The sequence below is a fragment of the Rhinopithecus bieti genome, unplaced genomic scaffold (assembly GCF_001698545.2).
Source record: "Rhinopithecus bieti isolate Rb0 unplaced genomic scaffold, ASM169854v2 scaffold_14826, whole genome shotgun sequence".
In the NCBI taxonomy this organism is placed as follows: Eukaryota; Metazoa; Chordata; class Mammalia; order Primates; family Cercopithecidae; genus Rhinopithecus; species Rhinopithecus bieti.
Window position 1 is genome coordinate 1,553,865 of NW_016808328.1, and position 17,373 is coordinate 1,571,237.

General features: G+C 50.1%; 2 protein-coding genes across 6 annotated transcripts; both read right to left on the reverse strand.

Moving 5' to 3' along the window:
* Positions 1-21: 21 nt before the first annotated feature.
* Positions 22-5,764, reverse strand: LYPLA2 (lysophospholipase 2). Of its 5 annotated transcripts, none has more exons than XM_017886471.1 (10): positions 4,275-5,764; positions 2,803-2,906; positions 2,528-2,559; positions 2,339-2,404; positions 1,807-1,854; positions 1,625-1,695; positions 1,418-1,491; positions 1,232-1,333; positions 956-1,129; positions 22-875 (listed from the first exon to the last, which is right to left on the reverse strand). In XM_017886471.1, the coding sequence occupies exons 2-10, from the start codon at positions 2,878-2,880 to the stop codon at positions 825-827; spliced, it is 696 nt and encodes a 231-aa protein (XP_017741960.1). In that variant the 5' UTR covers positions 2,881-2,906; positions 4,275-5,764; the 3' UTR covers positions 22-824. The 5 variants fall into 5 exon arrangements, with proteins under 5 accessions (XP_017741960.1, XP_017741958.1, XP_017741957.1 ...); XM_017886469.1 differs by having other exon boundaries at positions 4,271-5,764; XM_017886468.1 differs by having other exon boundaries at positions 4,262-5,764.
* A 1,540-nt stretch (positions 5,765-7,304) lies between these two features.
* PITHD1 (PITH domain containing 1) lies at positions 7,305-17,335 on the reverse strand. Its single transcript, XM_017886473.1, has 6 exons — positions 17,002-17,335; positions 16,234-16,277; positions 15,758-15,835; positions 9,772-9,876; positions 9,127-9,235; positions 7,305-8,258 (listed from the first exon to the last, which is right to left on the reverse strand). Exons 1-6 carry the CDS (start codon positions 17,197-17,199, stop codon positions 8,157-8,159), a joined length of 636 nt encoding a protein of 211 aa, XP_017741962.1. The 5' UTR covers positions 17,200-17,335; the 3' UTR covers positions 7,305-8,156.
* Between the last annotated feature and the right edge of the window lie 38 nt (positions 17,336-17,373).

Genomic DNA, 17,373 nt, shown 5'->3' on the forward strand with positions numbered 1-17,373 from the left:
GAATCAGCCAGGCCTGAGCAATGAGGAAGCAATTTCTTTAATTTTATCGGAATCCAGGACACAAGAAAACACCCAAAACCACATGGAGACAGAAGACGAGACACAACTCCTCCCCACTGCCTCCCTGCTCTAGAGTGGGGACAAAGTGGGGGTGAGACAGCTTGGGGGAGACCTGAACCTCAGTCCAGCCCTACAGGCTCCAGGCCTGCAGGGAAGGAGGGTAACCGGGAGGCAGGGCGCAGCCCCCCCAGTGTGGGGAAACAGCTGAGGGAAGGCCCCCCTCAAAAGGCTCCACCTCCTAACCAGCACTCCTGCCCAGGGACAGGGAGCCCACAGCAGCAAGGGGACCCCGGGGCCATGGCCACATTCATGACTGAGAAGCAGCTGAGTGGAGGCAGGAGACACACGATTATCTGGGCAGAATCAGTTGGGGCAGGGGCCTGGGAGGGCCCCATGGGCCAAACCCTGAGGTCACAGGAGGGGGCCCAAAGCGGGGCTAGTGAGTGAGGTCCTGAGTGAGTGGGTCAGCGGCTGGGCCCCTTTCTCCAGCTGCCTGTAGCCCCTCCAATACTGCTGCCAGGGGGGCCCGCCTCCAGGGAAATGGGATAAGAAAGCAGCCTGCCCCTGCTGCAGACAGAGCCAGGTGGCTGAGGCCAGGAAGGAAGGCCAGGCCAGGCCTTGCCACCTGCCCCAGAGGCCTGTGGGAGAAGGACAGGTCAGGAAGGGTGGGGACAGGGGCTCGACCGGCTCAGATCCAAGATGGTGCCAGGCTTGCTTGCTGAGTCCCCCATGAGCTGGGGCACCGCACTGGGGCCAGCGACTAGTTAGACAGGAGGCAGCAGCTTCTCAAGAAATTCCTTAACAGCTGCCATCTCCTGAGGGGATTAAGAGGGAATCACGAGAGGTTCCTGGCGGGAGGCAGAGAAGTGGGAGTGGGAAACGGTCCCCCACTGACCTGAGGACAGGAGCTGTGCATGACACCCGGGTATGTCTTGAACTGGACCCTGGCAGGTGTGACAACAGACCGGAGCTTCTCAGCCGTCAGGGCCCCAAACCGTACAGGCACCATGGGGTCCAGCTCCCCATGGCACTGGAGGATGGCCAGGTCCTTGGCACTGCCATTAGCTGCCTGGGGGCCGGATAGGACTCAGGGCAAAGCTAGTGCTGCAGCAGTCCCCAAGCCACGAGGATGCAGACCCAAAAGGTTGGGGGGGTCAGTGGGGACATTCACCTGGGGGAAGGCCCGGTGCAGAGGCAGCCAACAGCTCAACGCCACGATGCCAGCCAGAGGGTGGGGGCAAGTGAGGGCCGTGTAGAGGGAGAGGGCCCCGCCCTAGAGGGAGAAGAGAGGAATCATGAGGGCACAGCTCACTCACCTGCCACCCCTACCCCCTACACCCCACCCCTCTCCCCTCACCTGTGAAAAGCCTCCCAGGACGATTCGATTGGCAGGAATCCCATTCTTCATTTCATGCTCAATCAAGGCCTTGACTGGGGGGAGGGGGCATGAGTAGGTGGGGGGAAGCTGCCAAGGGGCCCAAGAACGGAGCCAGGCTGAGGAACCGCCCAGAGCTTTCCTGGGGGGCAGGGGAAGGAGGCGGCAGAGGAGGGGCTGGGGTCTTACTGTTCTCTGCTGCCTTCTTGATGCCAGCCTCGTCCTCTGGGGCATCTGGACTCAGCCCCATCAGGTCAAACCTGGGGAGTAGAGGCACAGGCAGCTATAGAAAACCCCAGCCAGCCAGCCCCCTGTAGCTCCCTCAGCCCAAGTGTCCTCGTCCCCCTGCCCAGCCCCGCTCCCAGACTCACCAGGAGGGCATCACCATCTTCATGTTGAGGGTCACAGGGATCCTAGGCCTGGGGAGACAGCCAGAGGGCCCAGCATGCTCAGGCGGAATGACGAGGCCACAGCCCACAGCCCAGAGTGGGGCTGCGCCGCCCCTGGGGGCCCTCCCAGCAGGCAGGGCCTGTGTTTAAGGTGTTGCCAGGCAACCTGCCACGTGGGGCTGGAGGCTGTGGTTGGAGCAAAGCGCCAGTGATGGAGAAGCAGAGCCCAGCGCTTGGTGTGACGGGGTCCCAGGTAGTCAGTGAGTACTTGGGGAAGGGCAAAGGGAGGTGTGGGTTCTAGGAGAGCTCAGGTCTAGAAGGCCCTAGAGCTGGGGGCTGGTGCTGGACCCCACTCCTGGGGGCTCCACAGGAGCTAAGGCTGAAAATGCCACTTCTGACTGCCCTGAGCCCAAGCCCCAGGATGCAGCTGACAGGAGAGAACAGGCCTGGGATGCCAGGACCACCCCCAGATGATCCCTAGCCTCAGCCCCTCCCTTGTTGGGGTGACACTCACGCATGGGGACAGATGTACTTGACGTGAGGGAGTCGGATGGTGGAGAGGGCGTCAGCCCAGCTGTGCCTGTAGGAGGGACGGGAGAAAAGGCTCTGATGTGGTAGGAAGAGAAGGGGACGTGCAGGCCTCTCCAGTCCGCTGCTGGGCCCAGGCCCCCTCCTTAAGAAGCACCCCTCCTCAGTCACTTACCCTGTGTCTCCAAGTCCATGTAAAAAAATAACCTGGAAAAGGATGGAAATGGGGAGACAGGAAGGTTCCCTCTAGGTTCTCCAACTTCTGCCCACCCCTCCCCCACCCCCAAGGACCTGGAGGAACCCAGGTAGCAAACAGGTTACTACCCTGAGCCTCCTGGCCTCAGGATACTCCCTGCTCATCACTGCCACCTCCATTTTTCCCACACCCCCTCCAGCTGGTCCTCCAGCTGCTCCCACAGTGTCTGGCCGTGCATGAAAGGGGACCCTTACCGCGGCCGTTTCCCGCTCAGCTCCAGACACGGTGGCAGCATCGGTGAGCAGGGGCACAGACATGGTGTTACCACACATACACCACACGGCTCCACGGCGGGGGCCTGCACACATCGGGGTGGCAGTCAAGAGCAAAACCAGGCACAGGACACAATCCTGGCCCAAGAGGCCACCAGGCCATCAGCCCCACACAGCACCCAGGTTCTGTCTTGGGTACAAATAAGGCAAGTCCCAGGGCACAGGGGAAGGAAGTCTGCTTCAGTTCCGGGGTTGAAAGGCAGAGGCAGCCACCCTAGTGGCCCAGAACGTGTGTCTCTGGTTCTGGCCCAACCACAGGATCTAAGCTTGCTGGAGACAAGCAGAGGCAGGGCACAGGGACTGTAGGGCAGGGGGCAGAGGGGAGGCAGCGGCACGCCTGCTTCATTCCCCCTCTAACTCCTCGGGGTCAGTGCCTTCCCCTCCTCTCCAATCATCCCTGTGTCCCTGCCTCCCCAGCTCCCGGCCCTATGGGAAATAGAAAAATGCCAGGGAAAGGAGCTTCCATCCCCTACTCGGTGCCGCCTCCAACCCCATCTCAACCTCCCCTGACCCAGCCCCATCCAGCCTTCACAGCAGTTTCTGGCCCATCCATTCCCAGACCCCAGGGGCTGCCCATGTCCCCGATAGCGTTAAAACTCCACCCAACCCCAAACTGGTGCTCCACGCCCCCCTAAACGGAGCTACCTGCTGCTGCCGCCACTGACTGCAAACGAGCCCCGGCTTGACCACGCTCTGGGACTCCCAAACACACAAAAGAATGTCAGGCTGGCTGGCCCCTCCCCATCCTCCAAACTCGCCGGCGTCCTCCAAACTCGCCGGAAGCTTCCACTACCTGCCTCCAAGTGCCTGCCCACCCCTCCCAACTGGCCTCACCTTCCATCTCTGGCCCCTGAGGGCAGCTCCCCACAATGGGACCATTCACCTGTGACCCGGGGCTCCTCTTCCCACTGGGGAACGCATCTCCCGCCCTGAGCTGCGATTCCCTTCCTTCTCCACCATGGGGACTTGCACCTCCCGCCCAGGGTCCCTCCTTGGAGGGGTGCCTTCCCCCTGATCTGTCTCCTTCTACACCTTGAGAACTTCCACCCTGACCCAGGATCTCCTGCTCCCCACAATGGGAACTTCTGTTCTGTCCAAGGGTCACCCTCCCCAGTAACATTTTCTACCCCGACCCGGGACTCGCACCTGCCCACAATGGGGCTTTGTACCTTTTGACTCTGGGGAAGCCCCCGCCCCACAATGGGCTCTTCTACTTTCGACCCCGAAGTCTGTCCCATTATACCCAGACACCCCCTTGTCTAGCCCCACTCCACTCCCGAAGTCTCCAAGACTGGACAGCTCCTTCGTACCTCACTCCCCACCCCCATCCTCCCCTATCGCGGTCCCCCTCCCCGCTCTCCGGGACCCTCCCAAGGCCGACCTCCCCTACATGCCCTTCCTCCGCAGCCGTCGGCTGGCTACCTCCACTCCCTGGGGCTTCCGAGGCCGCTTGGGCAATTCTCCTCTTTCTCCCGCAGACACACACTCTTCCCCCTCGGCCGCCCCCGCCGGAACTTCCGTTCGAGTCCCGGGAACCCAGCCATCGCGCTGCCGGAAGTAGCCTGGCCGGCAGTACGGAACCCGGAAGCAGGGACCCGGCTTCGCTGGATAGAAGCTGCCATGTTGGAGGCGGTGGGGCCACTCCCTGTCATTCAGTCGTGCAGTCGCTGGGTTCTCTCCCGCTCCCACCTTGTAGAATGGAGACAGGGCACCCAAGACTCCCACTTGCTACCACCACCCATGCGCCTCCTGGAGGAGGGCTGACCGGAAGGAGAGGCATCCCTCACACTATTGTTCGCATAAACTTTACCACCTTGCCATCCCTATGGGACACACCTCTTAGGGTCTCGGGTGTCTGCCACTGGCTTTCATGCCCTATTTCAGGATCATGAATGGAATGACACACTCCGAACCGAAGAGACCTTACAGATCATCTAGTTCTCCAGCCTTAAAGATGGGGAAACTGAGGCTCAAGGAAGCAAGTAAATAGCAACCTTGGGATTCCATTGAAATTCTGCCTCTCTGGATCTGCTTCCTGAGATATAAAATGGTAATAACCACCTTGCCTCCTTCACGGCTTTGTTGGTAGGTTTAAATGAGGTTGTGTGAACATGCTTTATACAGTAAAATCACAGCGTGATGCGTTAATCACGCAAAGAAGGACCTAGGAAAAATACAAAAGCCATATCAGGAGAGCTGGACAGGCACTGGCAGTGTTAGCGCTGCCCTTCACAAGCAATGTCATGCAGACAGTGCACAAAACGCTGCCTTCAAGCTGAAGTGGAAATAGGTATCAGGGACCACATAAAAGTCAGAAGGGAGGCAAACTGAGTTGAAGCAGCATGTCCCTGAGAATGTATGGGGATCTGCAAATAGGAAATGAGTCACACTTGCCCCTCAGTCACTTAGGACTCACTCTACCAGCTTAACCTATACTAGTGTTTTCTTTGAACAGAAAGAAAACAGTACAAAGTTGAAAGCTCAATGAAGCACTTCCCCCAGGCCCAGAGGCAATTTGGTCCTAAATACTCAACAGGTCAGGGAGCCTACAATACCAGGATTCAGGGCAGAAAACTTTGGGCCTAGGGGACCACCGCAAGCCAAGAACTCGGGACTGAATGTCAAAAGAAAAAGGAGGGTAATGTCCCCACTTATGGAAGAATGAACAGTTCCTCCTGCACCCTCAATCACCTGAGACACCATGACACTTACAACAAATTCTTCAGTGAAGCTTCCAATTCAGAGGCTCAGTCCCAGGAGCTGTGATTAATGCTTTAATTAGTGGAATTAGTGAAGGGCTCGTCTGCTCTGATTTCTAACTTTATTTTTCCCCCTACTCCAAATTTAAACATAGCCCTTCTTTTAACTCCAAAAAATGATCCAACTGAAATAAAGAGGCTGTGGCTGAGTGAATAGGACCCTTCGTGTTTTACTTTTGCTTTTTCTTTTTTTGGGGGCAGGGGACAGAGTCTCGCTCTGCCGCCCAGGCTGGAGTGCAGTGGCGCGATCTTGGCTCACTGCAAGCTCCGCCTCCCGGGTTCCCGCCATTCTCCTACCTCAGCCTCCGAGTAGCTGGGACTGCAGGCGCCGCCACTGCGCCCGGCTAATTCTTTGTATTTTTAGTAGAGATGGGGTTTCACCGTGTTAGCCAGGGTGGTCTCGATCTCCTGACCTCATGATCCGCCCACCTTGGTCTCCCAAAGTGCTGGGATTACAGGTGTGAGCCACCGCGCCCGGCCTCCTTCATGCTTTTCAAGAACAGTATTTGTATTCTGATTTATTTCAGGCTGCATTTTAGAAATTTTGAGGGCCAACAAGGTTTGGTGGTGGCAGTTTTCCTACGACAGGCTGGAGAAACAGTGGCTATATCCTCCAAACAGCAGCATGGGCCAATCCCTCAGACGAATTCTCCCGAAAGGATCAGATTCAACACTAATTCCCTTTATCACCTGTTCCTGTTTTCTGCAAGGGAGAGAATACTGACCATATCAAATCCCCTTTTTAGATACTTACATTTTCTTCAATTGCTAAACTGAGTTTTAAGTCCAAAGTCTTTGGTCCACCGGCAGACCACATGAGCTGCTCAATTTCTTCACCCTCATTTCTTCTGATGAGCTCCAGAATTGGTTCTCCCTCATTTTTGTAAATGTCATTCTACAAATTACTTCCCTTTGTGCAAAATGAAATAAAGGGTTTTGTTGTTGTTGTTTTGAGACAAGGTCTCACTCTGTCACCTCAGGCTGGGGTGTAGTGGCACAATCATGGCTTACTGTAGCCTCGACCTCCTGGGCTCTAGTGATCCTCCCACCTCAGCCTCCCAGGTGGCTGGGACTACAGGTGCACACCACCATGCCCAGCTAATTTTTGTGAAATACAGGTTTTCAACCCCACCTTCTTCTTTACTATATATGGGTGTAGGAGTGTTTTGGTCTACTGTACAAAATTAAGCTTGACCTTTCCTGGAAAAACTGATCCAGTCTTGATTTAATTGTGGCACTTCCTATAATCTACCTAGTCCAAAACAACAACAAAAAATTTCAAAGTGGCCGGGCGCGGTGGCTCAAGCCTGTAATCCCAGCACTTTGGGACGCCGAGATGGGTGGATCATGAGGTCAGGAGATCGAGACCATCTTGGCTAACATGGTGAAACCCCGTCTCTACTAAAAAATACAAAAAAACTAGCCGGGCGAGGTGGCGGGCGCCTGTAGTCCCAGCTACTCGGGAGGCTGAGGCAGGAGAATGGCGTAAACCCGGGAGGCAGAGCTTGCAGTGAGCAGAGATCTGGCCACTGCACTCCAGCCTGGGCGACAGAGCGAAACTCCGTCTCAAAAAAAAAAAAAAAAAAAATTTCAAAGTTCAGTACAGTTCCCCATGACATGAAAGTTGCATCACTGCTATCAAGAACTCAAAAGAAAATACAAACATTAAGTCTGGCAAGGATTTATTAGGAAGCTTATTAGTCACAGTGAATAAAAGCCATGAAAAGAAGAACTCAGATCTCCAAATTCTGGCATTGGACTTACAACACTAGTTAGAAGCTAATAAACATTAAGGAAGTTCCAAGGGAAATCTTAACTAAGTCTCAATCTTACCAACCAGATTACCCACACACACAGAAATGATCCCCATGCTCTCCCCAGACTGCTTAGCTAGGCAGCGGAAAAGACCTTCTCCCCAAGCTTAAGCTATCACGCATCAGCAGGAGACTCCTGACCTTCCAGCTATAACCACAGGACACATGTGCGTGACAGACAACTCCAAGCTGGGCAACTTGACAAGAATGCTGAACAATGAGAGGGTAAAGGAGCAAGCAGGAACAAGTGTTTTAGCTGGAGACCCCCCTGATGGCTATTATTAACACAATCCTGAGGCGTCAGAAAGTTTCCTATAACCCACAAAGTTTCCTTTAAAAAAAACAAAACAAAACAAAAAACAAGTCACATAACAATCCTGCCACAAAGCAACATGACACTTGGAATCACATGGCCACATTGACTGGAAAAGCAAATGTTATCCATGACTGCCAGATGCCACCCAGCCCAAGACCCAATTTCCGCAGCCCCCTAAAGAAGGACGACGGTCCCCTGGCACCTACACAACCCTCCCAGTGGTGTCATATCTTCCGTTGGCCAGGTTTCTGCAGCAAGCCCCAAAGACAAAGCTTGGCAGAGGCTGTGGCAGCCAACTCTCTGTGGAGCCTCATCCCTTTGTCCTTCCCAACAGGTAGTCATACATCTTCACTGACACAGCACCTCTATGGGAGCCTTGGCCAGCCCTTAGGAAATAAAGTGTGTCTGTGGGGTAACCTGATGGACCCTATGGTCTGCTGGGTTGGCAGATGCTTCATAATTGCAGATGGTCACCTCGTGTCGGCGAAGCTGCAAGAAAATTGAGGCTGGGTCAGCCAGCCATTAGAAGAACTGTCCTTTCCCACACCACACACGTTGCAGTAGTCCTTATTCAGATTCATTTCTAGGGGTCATCACTTAATATCTCCTGATTTTAATACTTAGAAGTCATCATCTAATATCTCCCAATTTTGATACTTTTTAACTTCAGAAAGCTGCAAAGATCATTATCAATGATTCACCCTGTAACTCTGAAGATTCAGTCTCTCTACTATAATGGGGGTACCATGCGAACAGGAACCTATCGTATTATCTTATCCCTGGTCCATGAATAGAAAAGATTATCAAAAATACTCAATGAAAGCATTTGAAAGGAAAAAACTGTGAATATAAATGACAATTTCAGGCTAGGCATGGAGGCTCATGCCTGTAATCCCAACACTTTGGGAGGCTGAGACAGGCAAATCACCTGAAGTCAGGAGTTCGAGACCAGCCTGGCCAACATGGCGAAACCCCGTCTCTACTAAAAATACAAAAAAATTAGCCAGGCGTGGCAAGAGGCACCTGTAATCCCAGCTACTCGGGAGGTGGGGAGGAGGCTGAGGCAGGAGAATCACTTGAACCCAGGAGGCGGAGGTAGCTGTGAGCCAAGATATATTAAAAAAAAAGATATATATATATATAATGTTATATATTTAAGGGGGTTGAAAATAACAGTTTCAACCCCCTTAAAAATACCTGTAGCTTGTCAAATGAGACGAAAAGTTCATACTGATAAAACCAAGAAAAATAACAAACTGGGAGTAATTGTGACACTTGCTTTTTTCCCTTCCGCTCCCATCACCACAGTGTGTAGATATGTAGACATGAGGGCACAACCTTTCCAACCCCATCTTACCTCAGTCCACTCTCCTCTCAGGCCAATATAAAAGACCTTTGTCGTATCTGCTCCGAAGTTTTTTGAAATATGAATTGAGAGATGATAGACATTTGAAAAACGAGAAATTCTAGGGGATGACAGGAATAGGGAAAGAAGGTATGAATTATAGTTCAATGAGTATCTCACCACCATGTAAAACAATAATTCAGCTCCAGCTTGTAAAAGCCAGGCAAAGTCAGAGCTCCTGAGTCCTTCCTTCTCCTTTGGACAGGCAATTAATTCAATGACCATTTACTGAGCACCTGCCAGATCCTGTCCAAGACAGTAGGGATAAACACTGCTCCTGCCCTCAAGGAACAGGAATGCGAAATGCTGCATAACCCAGCAGGGATTCTAAAGCACATTTAGTGTTAACCTAAACTAATGGGAGATATATCTTTCCTAAAACCACCCTAGGAGTTCATTCAGATCTGCCAGTTGCTTACAAGTTAACAAGTCTGTGGCTTGCACTGAAATCTCTGCCAAAAGTTGACCAAGCCAAAGATCCAGTCTCCCCCACTGTTTTAACTCATTTCCAATGCTAGGAGAGCAGGAGACTGGCCACAAACAAATGGCAAGCCCTATAAGAAGCCACAGAGAATGGAAGACAGGCCCAGTGCTTACTTTGTAGCATACTCTAATTCTCCTGTAAGATCCCGGTTCAGACTAAAGGTCTGATCTGGCTCCCTTTCTGTATCATCAAAGGACATCTGTGGAATATTCTTGTACCTGAGAAAGGAAAGGAAAGAAAAGTCAAGAAATGTGCATTATCACATGTTTCAGGTTTTCAAAACTTTCTGACTGCTTAAATGGTTTTGGTTCTATCAATAGGAGACTGAATTTGGGGGTCAAATTTTAGAAATAACATTTTATACAAGTATCTCCAAATATCTTTTCTTTTCTTTTCTTTTTTTTTAGACAGAGTCTCACTGTGTCACCTAGGCTGGAGTGCAATGGTGCAATCTCAGCTCACTGCAACCTCCACCTCCCAGGTTCAAGTGATTCTCATGCCTCAGCCTCCTGATAGCTGGGACTACAGGTGTACGTCACCACGCCCAGCTAATTTTGGTACTTTTAGTAAAGACACCGTTTCGCCATGTTGGCAATGCTGGTCTCTAACTCCCAACCTCAGGTGATCTGCCCACATCGGTCTCCCAAAGTGCTGGAATTACAGGCATGAGCCACTGCGCCCAGCCTACGAATATCTTTAATCCAACAAAAAAAGAGCTGAGATCTGCAACATAACCCCATGGCATCTTTGAGTGGGTTAATATCACATGAGAAGCAATACACAAAGAGACGGCTCAAACTAGGTCACATGCAGCAAATGCATGGAGAAAATAAACAACTCAGCACATTCAGACCAAACTGAGGATGTTATTAAATAAAACAGCTTATTCATGGGAAAAATACATACTTTGGCAGAAACATATTACACGCAGTTAAGAGATAAAAGATCAGGTAACCCAATGCTCAATCATTTTGTGTCCAAAAATGACGTCATATACTCAGTCACCTTACAGTTCTTAAAAAATTTATAACATGGGGATTTCCATTTTGAAAGCGCACAAAAGACTGCAATCTCACATCTAAACCACTAGAGGGTGCAGTGAGCCGAGATCACGCCACTGCACTCCAGCCAGGATGACAGTGAGACTCCGTCTCAAAATAAATAAAAAGTAAACTGCTAGAGAAGAAAATGTTTTTCAAAGAGTAATCTAAAAAGTAGCTGTCTCTATAACCCACAAATTCCCAAAGACTAAGCCACATGTCCCCACCAATTCCAGGGTGTTTTATTAACACACCCACAGAGAAGAGGCCTCGGTATTAGCTGGAGCAAAATCACGTAATTTAAGAAAGCAAATGTTTACTTCAAAGTGTTTCTAAGAATGATGCACCACAGAATAATAATAATAGTGAACACTTATAAGCGGCATAATGAGAAGCAGTATAGCACTGTAGTTAAAATCTAGAGCTAGACTTTCTGGGATTCAAGCCTGGCTCTGTCACTTACCAGCTGAGTAAATTTGGGCACCTGATTTAACCTCTGTTTCCTCATCTGTAAAATGGGAATAATAATAGTACATATTCCACACAGTTGGTATGGAGATGAAATTGTATCAATTCTAAGTAATGCATATATTAAACACACTTTACTATGGAAAAGGTCAAACTTACATAAAAGCAGATAGAACATAATGAATCTCCACATACTTTTCACTCATCTTCAATGATCAACATTTTGTAGATTTTGCCTATATCAGCCCGATTTTGTTTAAGCTCAATATTTTAAAGCAATCCCAGACACAGCATTTCACCTATAAATATTCCAGTATGGGCCAGGTGCCGTGGCTCACCCCTGTAATCCCAGCACCTTGGGAGGCGGAGGCAGCTGGATCACTTGAGGTCAGGAGTTCGAGAGCTGCCTGGTCAACACAGCGAAACCCTGTCGATACTAAAACTAAAAAAAAAATTAGCAAGGCATGGTGGTGTGTGCCTGTAATCCCAGCTATTCAGGAGGCTGAGGCAAGAGAATCGCTTGACCCCAAGAGGCGGAGGTTGCAGTGAGCCAAGATTGGGCCACTGCACTCCAACCTAGGCAACAGAGCAGAACTCTGTCTTAAAAAAATAATAAATATAGATAATATATACCGTTAAAAAGGGCCTTTAGGCCAGGCACGGTGGTTCCCTTGAGGCCAGGAGTTCTTGAGACCAGCCTGGCCAACATGGCGAAACCCCATCTCTGTAAAAAGTACAAAAATTAGCCAGGTTTGGCGGCAGGCGTCTGTAATCCCAGCTCCTTGGGAGGCTGAGGCAGAAGAATCACTTGAACCTGGGAGGCGGAGGTTGCAGTGAGCCGAGATTGCGCCACTGCATTCTAGCCTGGGCAGAAGTGAGACTTCATCTCAAAAAAAAAAAAAGGGTGGGGCGGGAAGGAGGGGGGGGCTTTAAAAAAATACATATATGTGGCTGGGCACCATGGCTCATGCCTGTAATTCCCAGCACTTTGGGAGTCTGAGGTGGGCAGATCACGAGGTCAGGAGATCAAGACCATCCTGGCTAACATGGTGAAACCCTGTCTCTACTAAAAATATAAAAAATTAGCCAGGCGTGGTGGCAGGCACCTGTAGTCCCAGCTACTCGGGAGGCTGAGGTGGGAGAATGGTGTGAACCCCGGAGGCAGAGCTTGCAGTGAGCCGAGATGACACCACTGCACTCCAATCTGGGCGACAGAGACTCTGTCTCCAAACAAACAAACAAACAAAATATATGTAATACCATTTTACAATAATTGACAACATCAACAGATAACAAAATTAACAGCAATTCTTTTTAATTTTTTTTAGGCTGGGTGCAGTGGCTCACTCCTATAATCTCAGCACACTGGGAGGCTGAGGTGGGCAGACTGCTTGATCCCAGGAGTTCAAGACCAGCCTGGGCAACATGGCAAAACCCCATTTCTGCAAAAAAATACATAAATTAGCTGGGCATGTTGGCACATCTGTATTCCCAGCTGCCTGGGAGGCTGCGGTGACAGGATTGCTTGAGCTGAGGAGGTAGAGGCTGCAGTGAGCTACGATTGCACCACTGCACTCCAGCCTAGGTGACAAAGTGAGGCCCTATCTCAAAATATATAAATAAATAATAGATTTTTAAGCCTTGCTCTGTTGCCCAGGCTGGGGTACAATATAAGATCTTATGATCTTAATTCACCATAACCTTTAATTCCTAGGCTCAAGTGATCCTTTGGCCTCAGTCTCCCCAAAGTGCTAGGAATGAGGCATGAGCCACTGTGCCCAGCCCAATGGTAATTTTTTTTTTCCCTTTTGAGACAGAGTCTTGCACTGTTGCACATGCTGGAGTGCAGTAGCGTGATCTCAGCTCACTGCAACCTCTGCCTCCTGGGTTCAAGTGATTCTCCTGCCTCAGCCTCCCGAGTAGCTGGGATTACAGGCACCTGCCACTATGCCCGGCTAATTTTGTGTTTTAGTAGAGACAGGGTTTCACCATGTTGGCCAGGCTGGTCTTGAACTCCTGACCTCAGGTGATCTGCCTGTCGTGGCTTCCCAAAGTGCTGGGATTATAGGTGTGAGCCGCTGCGCCTGGCTGAATGGTAATTCTTTAGTAACAAGCAACACCTCATCTGTGTTCAAACTTCCCTGATTTAATACTCTCAATCTAACTTTGCTGGATGTGTCCATGGCATGTCATAGTTAAACAGCATTTTTTTCTGTATTAACTGTATATAATATAATGGTACATTTTACAATCAATGACATTTTACATTTGATAAAGTATAATACATGTAGTGTGCTTAGAACTGAGCACTATGTATTTGTACCTGTTCACCCAAAATCGGGCACTTGCTGTGTTCCAGACCTAATCTAAGCTCTTTACATGTTTTATCTCATTTAAGCTTCTCCACAATCTTATAAGTTATGTATGCACTGTTACCATTCCCATGTTAGATATGAGAAAATCCAGGCATAGAAGATAAGGTCTCAAAGTCATGAAGGTAGCAAGTGGTACAGCCATTATTTGAACCCAGTTTACTCCAGACCCCACACTCTAAATCACAATGCGGCATGGATGTCTAATATTCTCAGGTCAGTCCATCATCTTCCAAGTAAATGAGTCTCCAAAAGCATCAAAGGTATAATTTCCTTAAAATGATTAAACACAGTATTTGCTTCCAAATTCATGTTTCTAATACTCAACTATAATATATCTTAAATCTCTTTAAAGTCCTTTAATCAATTTTTCAGATGATTTTTTTTTTTTTAAGACAGAGTCTCGCTCTGTTGTCCAGGCTGGAGTGCAGTGGTGCAATCTTGGCTCACTGCAACCTGCATCTCCCCGGTTCAAGTGATTTTCATGCTTCAGCCTCTCCAGTAGCTAGGATTACAGGCCTGTGCCACCGCACCCAGCTAATTTTTGTATTTTTAGTAGAGACAGGGTTTCGTCATGTTGACCAGGCTGATCTTGAACTCCTGGCCTCAAGTGATCCGCCTGCCTCGGCCTCCCAAAGTGCTGGGATTTGAATTTTTTTTTTTCTTTTTTTTGAGATGGAGTCTTGCTGTCACCCAGACTGGAGTGCAGTGAGGCGATCTTGGCTCACTGCAACCTCTGCCACCTGGGTTCAAGCGATTCTCCTGCCTCAGCCTCCTGAGTAGCTGAGATTACAGGCGTGTGCCACCACACCCAGCTAATTTTTGTATTTTTAGTAGAGATGGGGTTTCAGCAACTTGGCCAGGCTGGTCTTGAACTCCTGACTTCGTGATCTACCCGTCTCAGCCTCCCAAAGTGCTGGGATTACAGGCGTGAGCCACCATGCCCGGCCTCTAGGATTTTAATTTTTTATTTATTTGTTTTTATTACTACTTTTGCGATCGGGTCTCATTCTGTCATCCAGGCTGGAGTGCAGTGGAGAGATCTCAGTTCGCTGCAACCTCTGCCTCCCAGGTTCAAGCAATTCTCCTGTCTCACCCTCCCTAGTAGCTGGGATTACAGGTGTGCACCACCAGGCCCGGCTAATTTTTTTTTTTTTTGAGACAGAGTCTCGCTCTGTCGCCCGGGCTGGAGTGCAGTGGCCGGATCTCCGCTCACTGCAAGCTCCGCCTCCCGGGTTCACGCCATTCTCCTGCCTCAGCCTGCCGAGTAGCTGGGACTACAGGCGCCCGCCACCTCGCCCGGCTAGCTTTTGTATTTTTTAGTAGAGACGGGGTTTCACCGTGTTAGCCAGGATGGTCTCGATCTCCTGACCTCGTGATCCGCCCGTCTCGGCCTCCCAAAGTGCTGGGATTACAGGCTTGAGCCACCGCGCCCGGCCTAATTTTTGTATTTTTAGTAGAGACAGGGTTTCACCAGGTTGGCCAGGCTGGTCTCGAACCTCAGGTGATCTGCCCACCTCAGCCTCCCAAAGTGCTGGGATTACAGGTGTGAGTCACCGTGCCCGACCTATATGTCATCTTTTATTGGTTTTGTGGGAAAAGTTACTGCACCCGGCCTGAACTTTTTAAATGTAAAGTTCTTCTTGTATGTTTCTCCAGCACTCAAAAAGCAGTTTTCCCTTTCTTTTAGGAAGGCTGTTCTGGAATAAGGTAAGTTGTCAAAAAGGGTACTAACTCTGTTGGCAAAAGATTCAGTGTTGCAAGAAGTATACACAACTTTGCTAACTAAACGCCACACAAACTCAAGTGGAGTAATTCCACGTCAACAAAACACATAAGATCATTACTGTATGAAACAGCAAGGAAAAATGTTGAAGCTAACCCCAAGAATAGAATCCATAAAGATCACATGAGATCTGCAGCTAGTTATTAAGAAAACTGCAAAGTCATCAACAAATGACATTTACACAATGCTCTCTGAATGAATCGTGTCATAGTATGCACTTTGAAATATGAGACAAGGTGTTGGGCCTAAAGATGCTTAATCTGAGAAGGTCATTAATTCAGGAAGAAATATGTGTATTCCAACGCAGAATGAGAACAGGGCCAAGATATTTTAAAAGGGGAAATATTAAACCTGGTAAGAAGAAAAATGATACTATTCTGGAATAAAATGTTACCAGAGGAGCTCCTTGAGGGCCTAAGCTTTTGCCACTTACAGTCTCATCTCAGAGGGGTGTGAGTCATCGTCCTCTCCCATTATAATGATGCCTTTGAGCTTGACATTGCCCGTAAATCTGCCAGAATGCAAAAGAGAAGGTTGTCAATCTGGGTTTGAATACCTGTTTAGTTGTGTGACCCTGGGCAAGACCCTTCCCTTGTATGGGCTTCAGTTTACTCATCTGTCAACTTGTACTAGATAATTTCTAAGATCCTGTCCACCTCTAGCATTCTACAATTCTAAGAAATTTACCTTAATTTCTCAGTTATTGTTCAACAACTACATCTGTTTCCAGTCTGCACCAAGAAAGCTATGATGCCTTCCTCCTCAAACCCATTAAATTAATTTATCCCATTTCAAGAAGCTCTTGACACCAGTGAATGGTGTGCTCTTGACACCAGTGAATGAATGCATCTGAGGAGGCAACTGGGTACAGCTTATTTAGCCTGAGGTAGGCACCAAGGAGATACTTACGGAATATTAAACAGAAGCTCTTCATCTGCATCACTTTCAACAAACTGGAGGGGATGGGGAGGGGGGAGGAGAAAGCAACAAATATTTGCTGAGAGCCTACAATTTCAGGCATCTCCCACCCTGTTCTACAACTGGGGTGCAATGGGAATAGTCACTCTCCCTTTGTTTTCCAAGACTTATTAACTTGAAGCTAATCAGTCTTATCCAGTGTCCTAACAGCCACAGGTCATCCAACTGGAAGGTGCTTAATAAAAAGCCCATGAATGAATTTCCAGGGTCGAAGAGCCTTCTTAAGTGTGAACTGAAAGGCAGGTGCTTATGTGCATTTTTCTGAGGAGAAGGTCCATCGTTTTCAAATAGATAGCAAGGGGGTCTGCGACCCCACAATATAAAGAACCTTTGCTTTAAAGGGGAAACACCTTTCATCTCCCTAGGCTCTTCTTCACTAGGTAATACGATGAGGCAGCCATTAGCACCAATGGTCCAACGGCCCTCACGGCCATCCTCTCTAACCCACACAGCCCTGGAAGAGCGTTAGGCTGTGTAGCTTGACAAAACTGTCCCCGTTCCCTCTCGGCCTCAGTTTCCCTATATGCAAAATGGGGAGACTCAACGCTGCTCGCCTCCCAAAGAGCTGGCAGGAGACAGGCACGGAAAAGCGCTTGGCAACCAGGCTGTCGTTATTTTTAACATCAGGAATGAGCAAACCGACGGCCCGAGGCCAAACGCGCACCCCGCCCCGCCCGCCCCAAGCTCCAGGCGGCCCACCTTGGAGCGGTCGGTCCGCTCCTCCCACGGCTTGAAGACGCCGCGGCCGCTGCCCTCGCGGCTCTCGTTAAGGCACTGCAGCCGCTCCAGGTCGATGCGCAGGTACAGGCCATAGGCCAGGCCGCGCTGCTCGGGCGGCTCCTCCCGTTCGGCGGCGCAGCGGCAGCCGCCCCCGCCGTGGCTGTGACCGTGCGACATGGCGACACCGCCACCTGCGCGTCCTCTCGGCCCCGCCGCCGCACTCGCTCGCTCTGCTCAGACTAGCTCCGCGCCGCTTATCTCCGGCCGCCAAGCGCGCCGCGCCCGCCGCGTCGTAAAAGGCGCCGCTGCGCGGCGCATGCGCCCAGGGAGAAGGCGGGGGCGGGGGCGGGG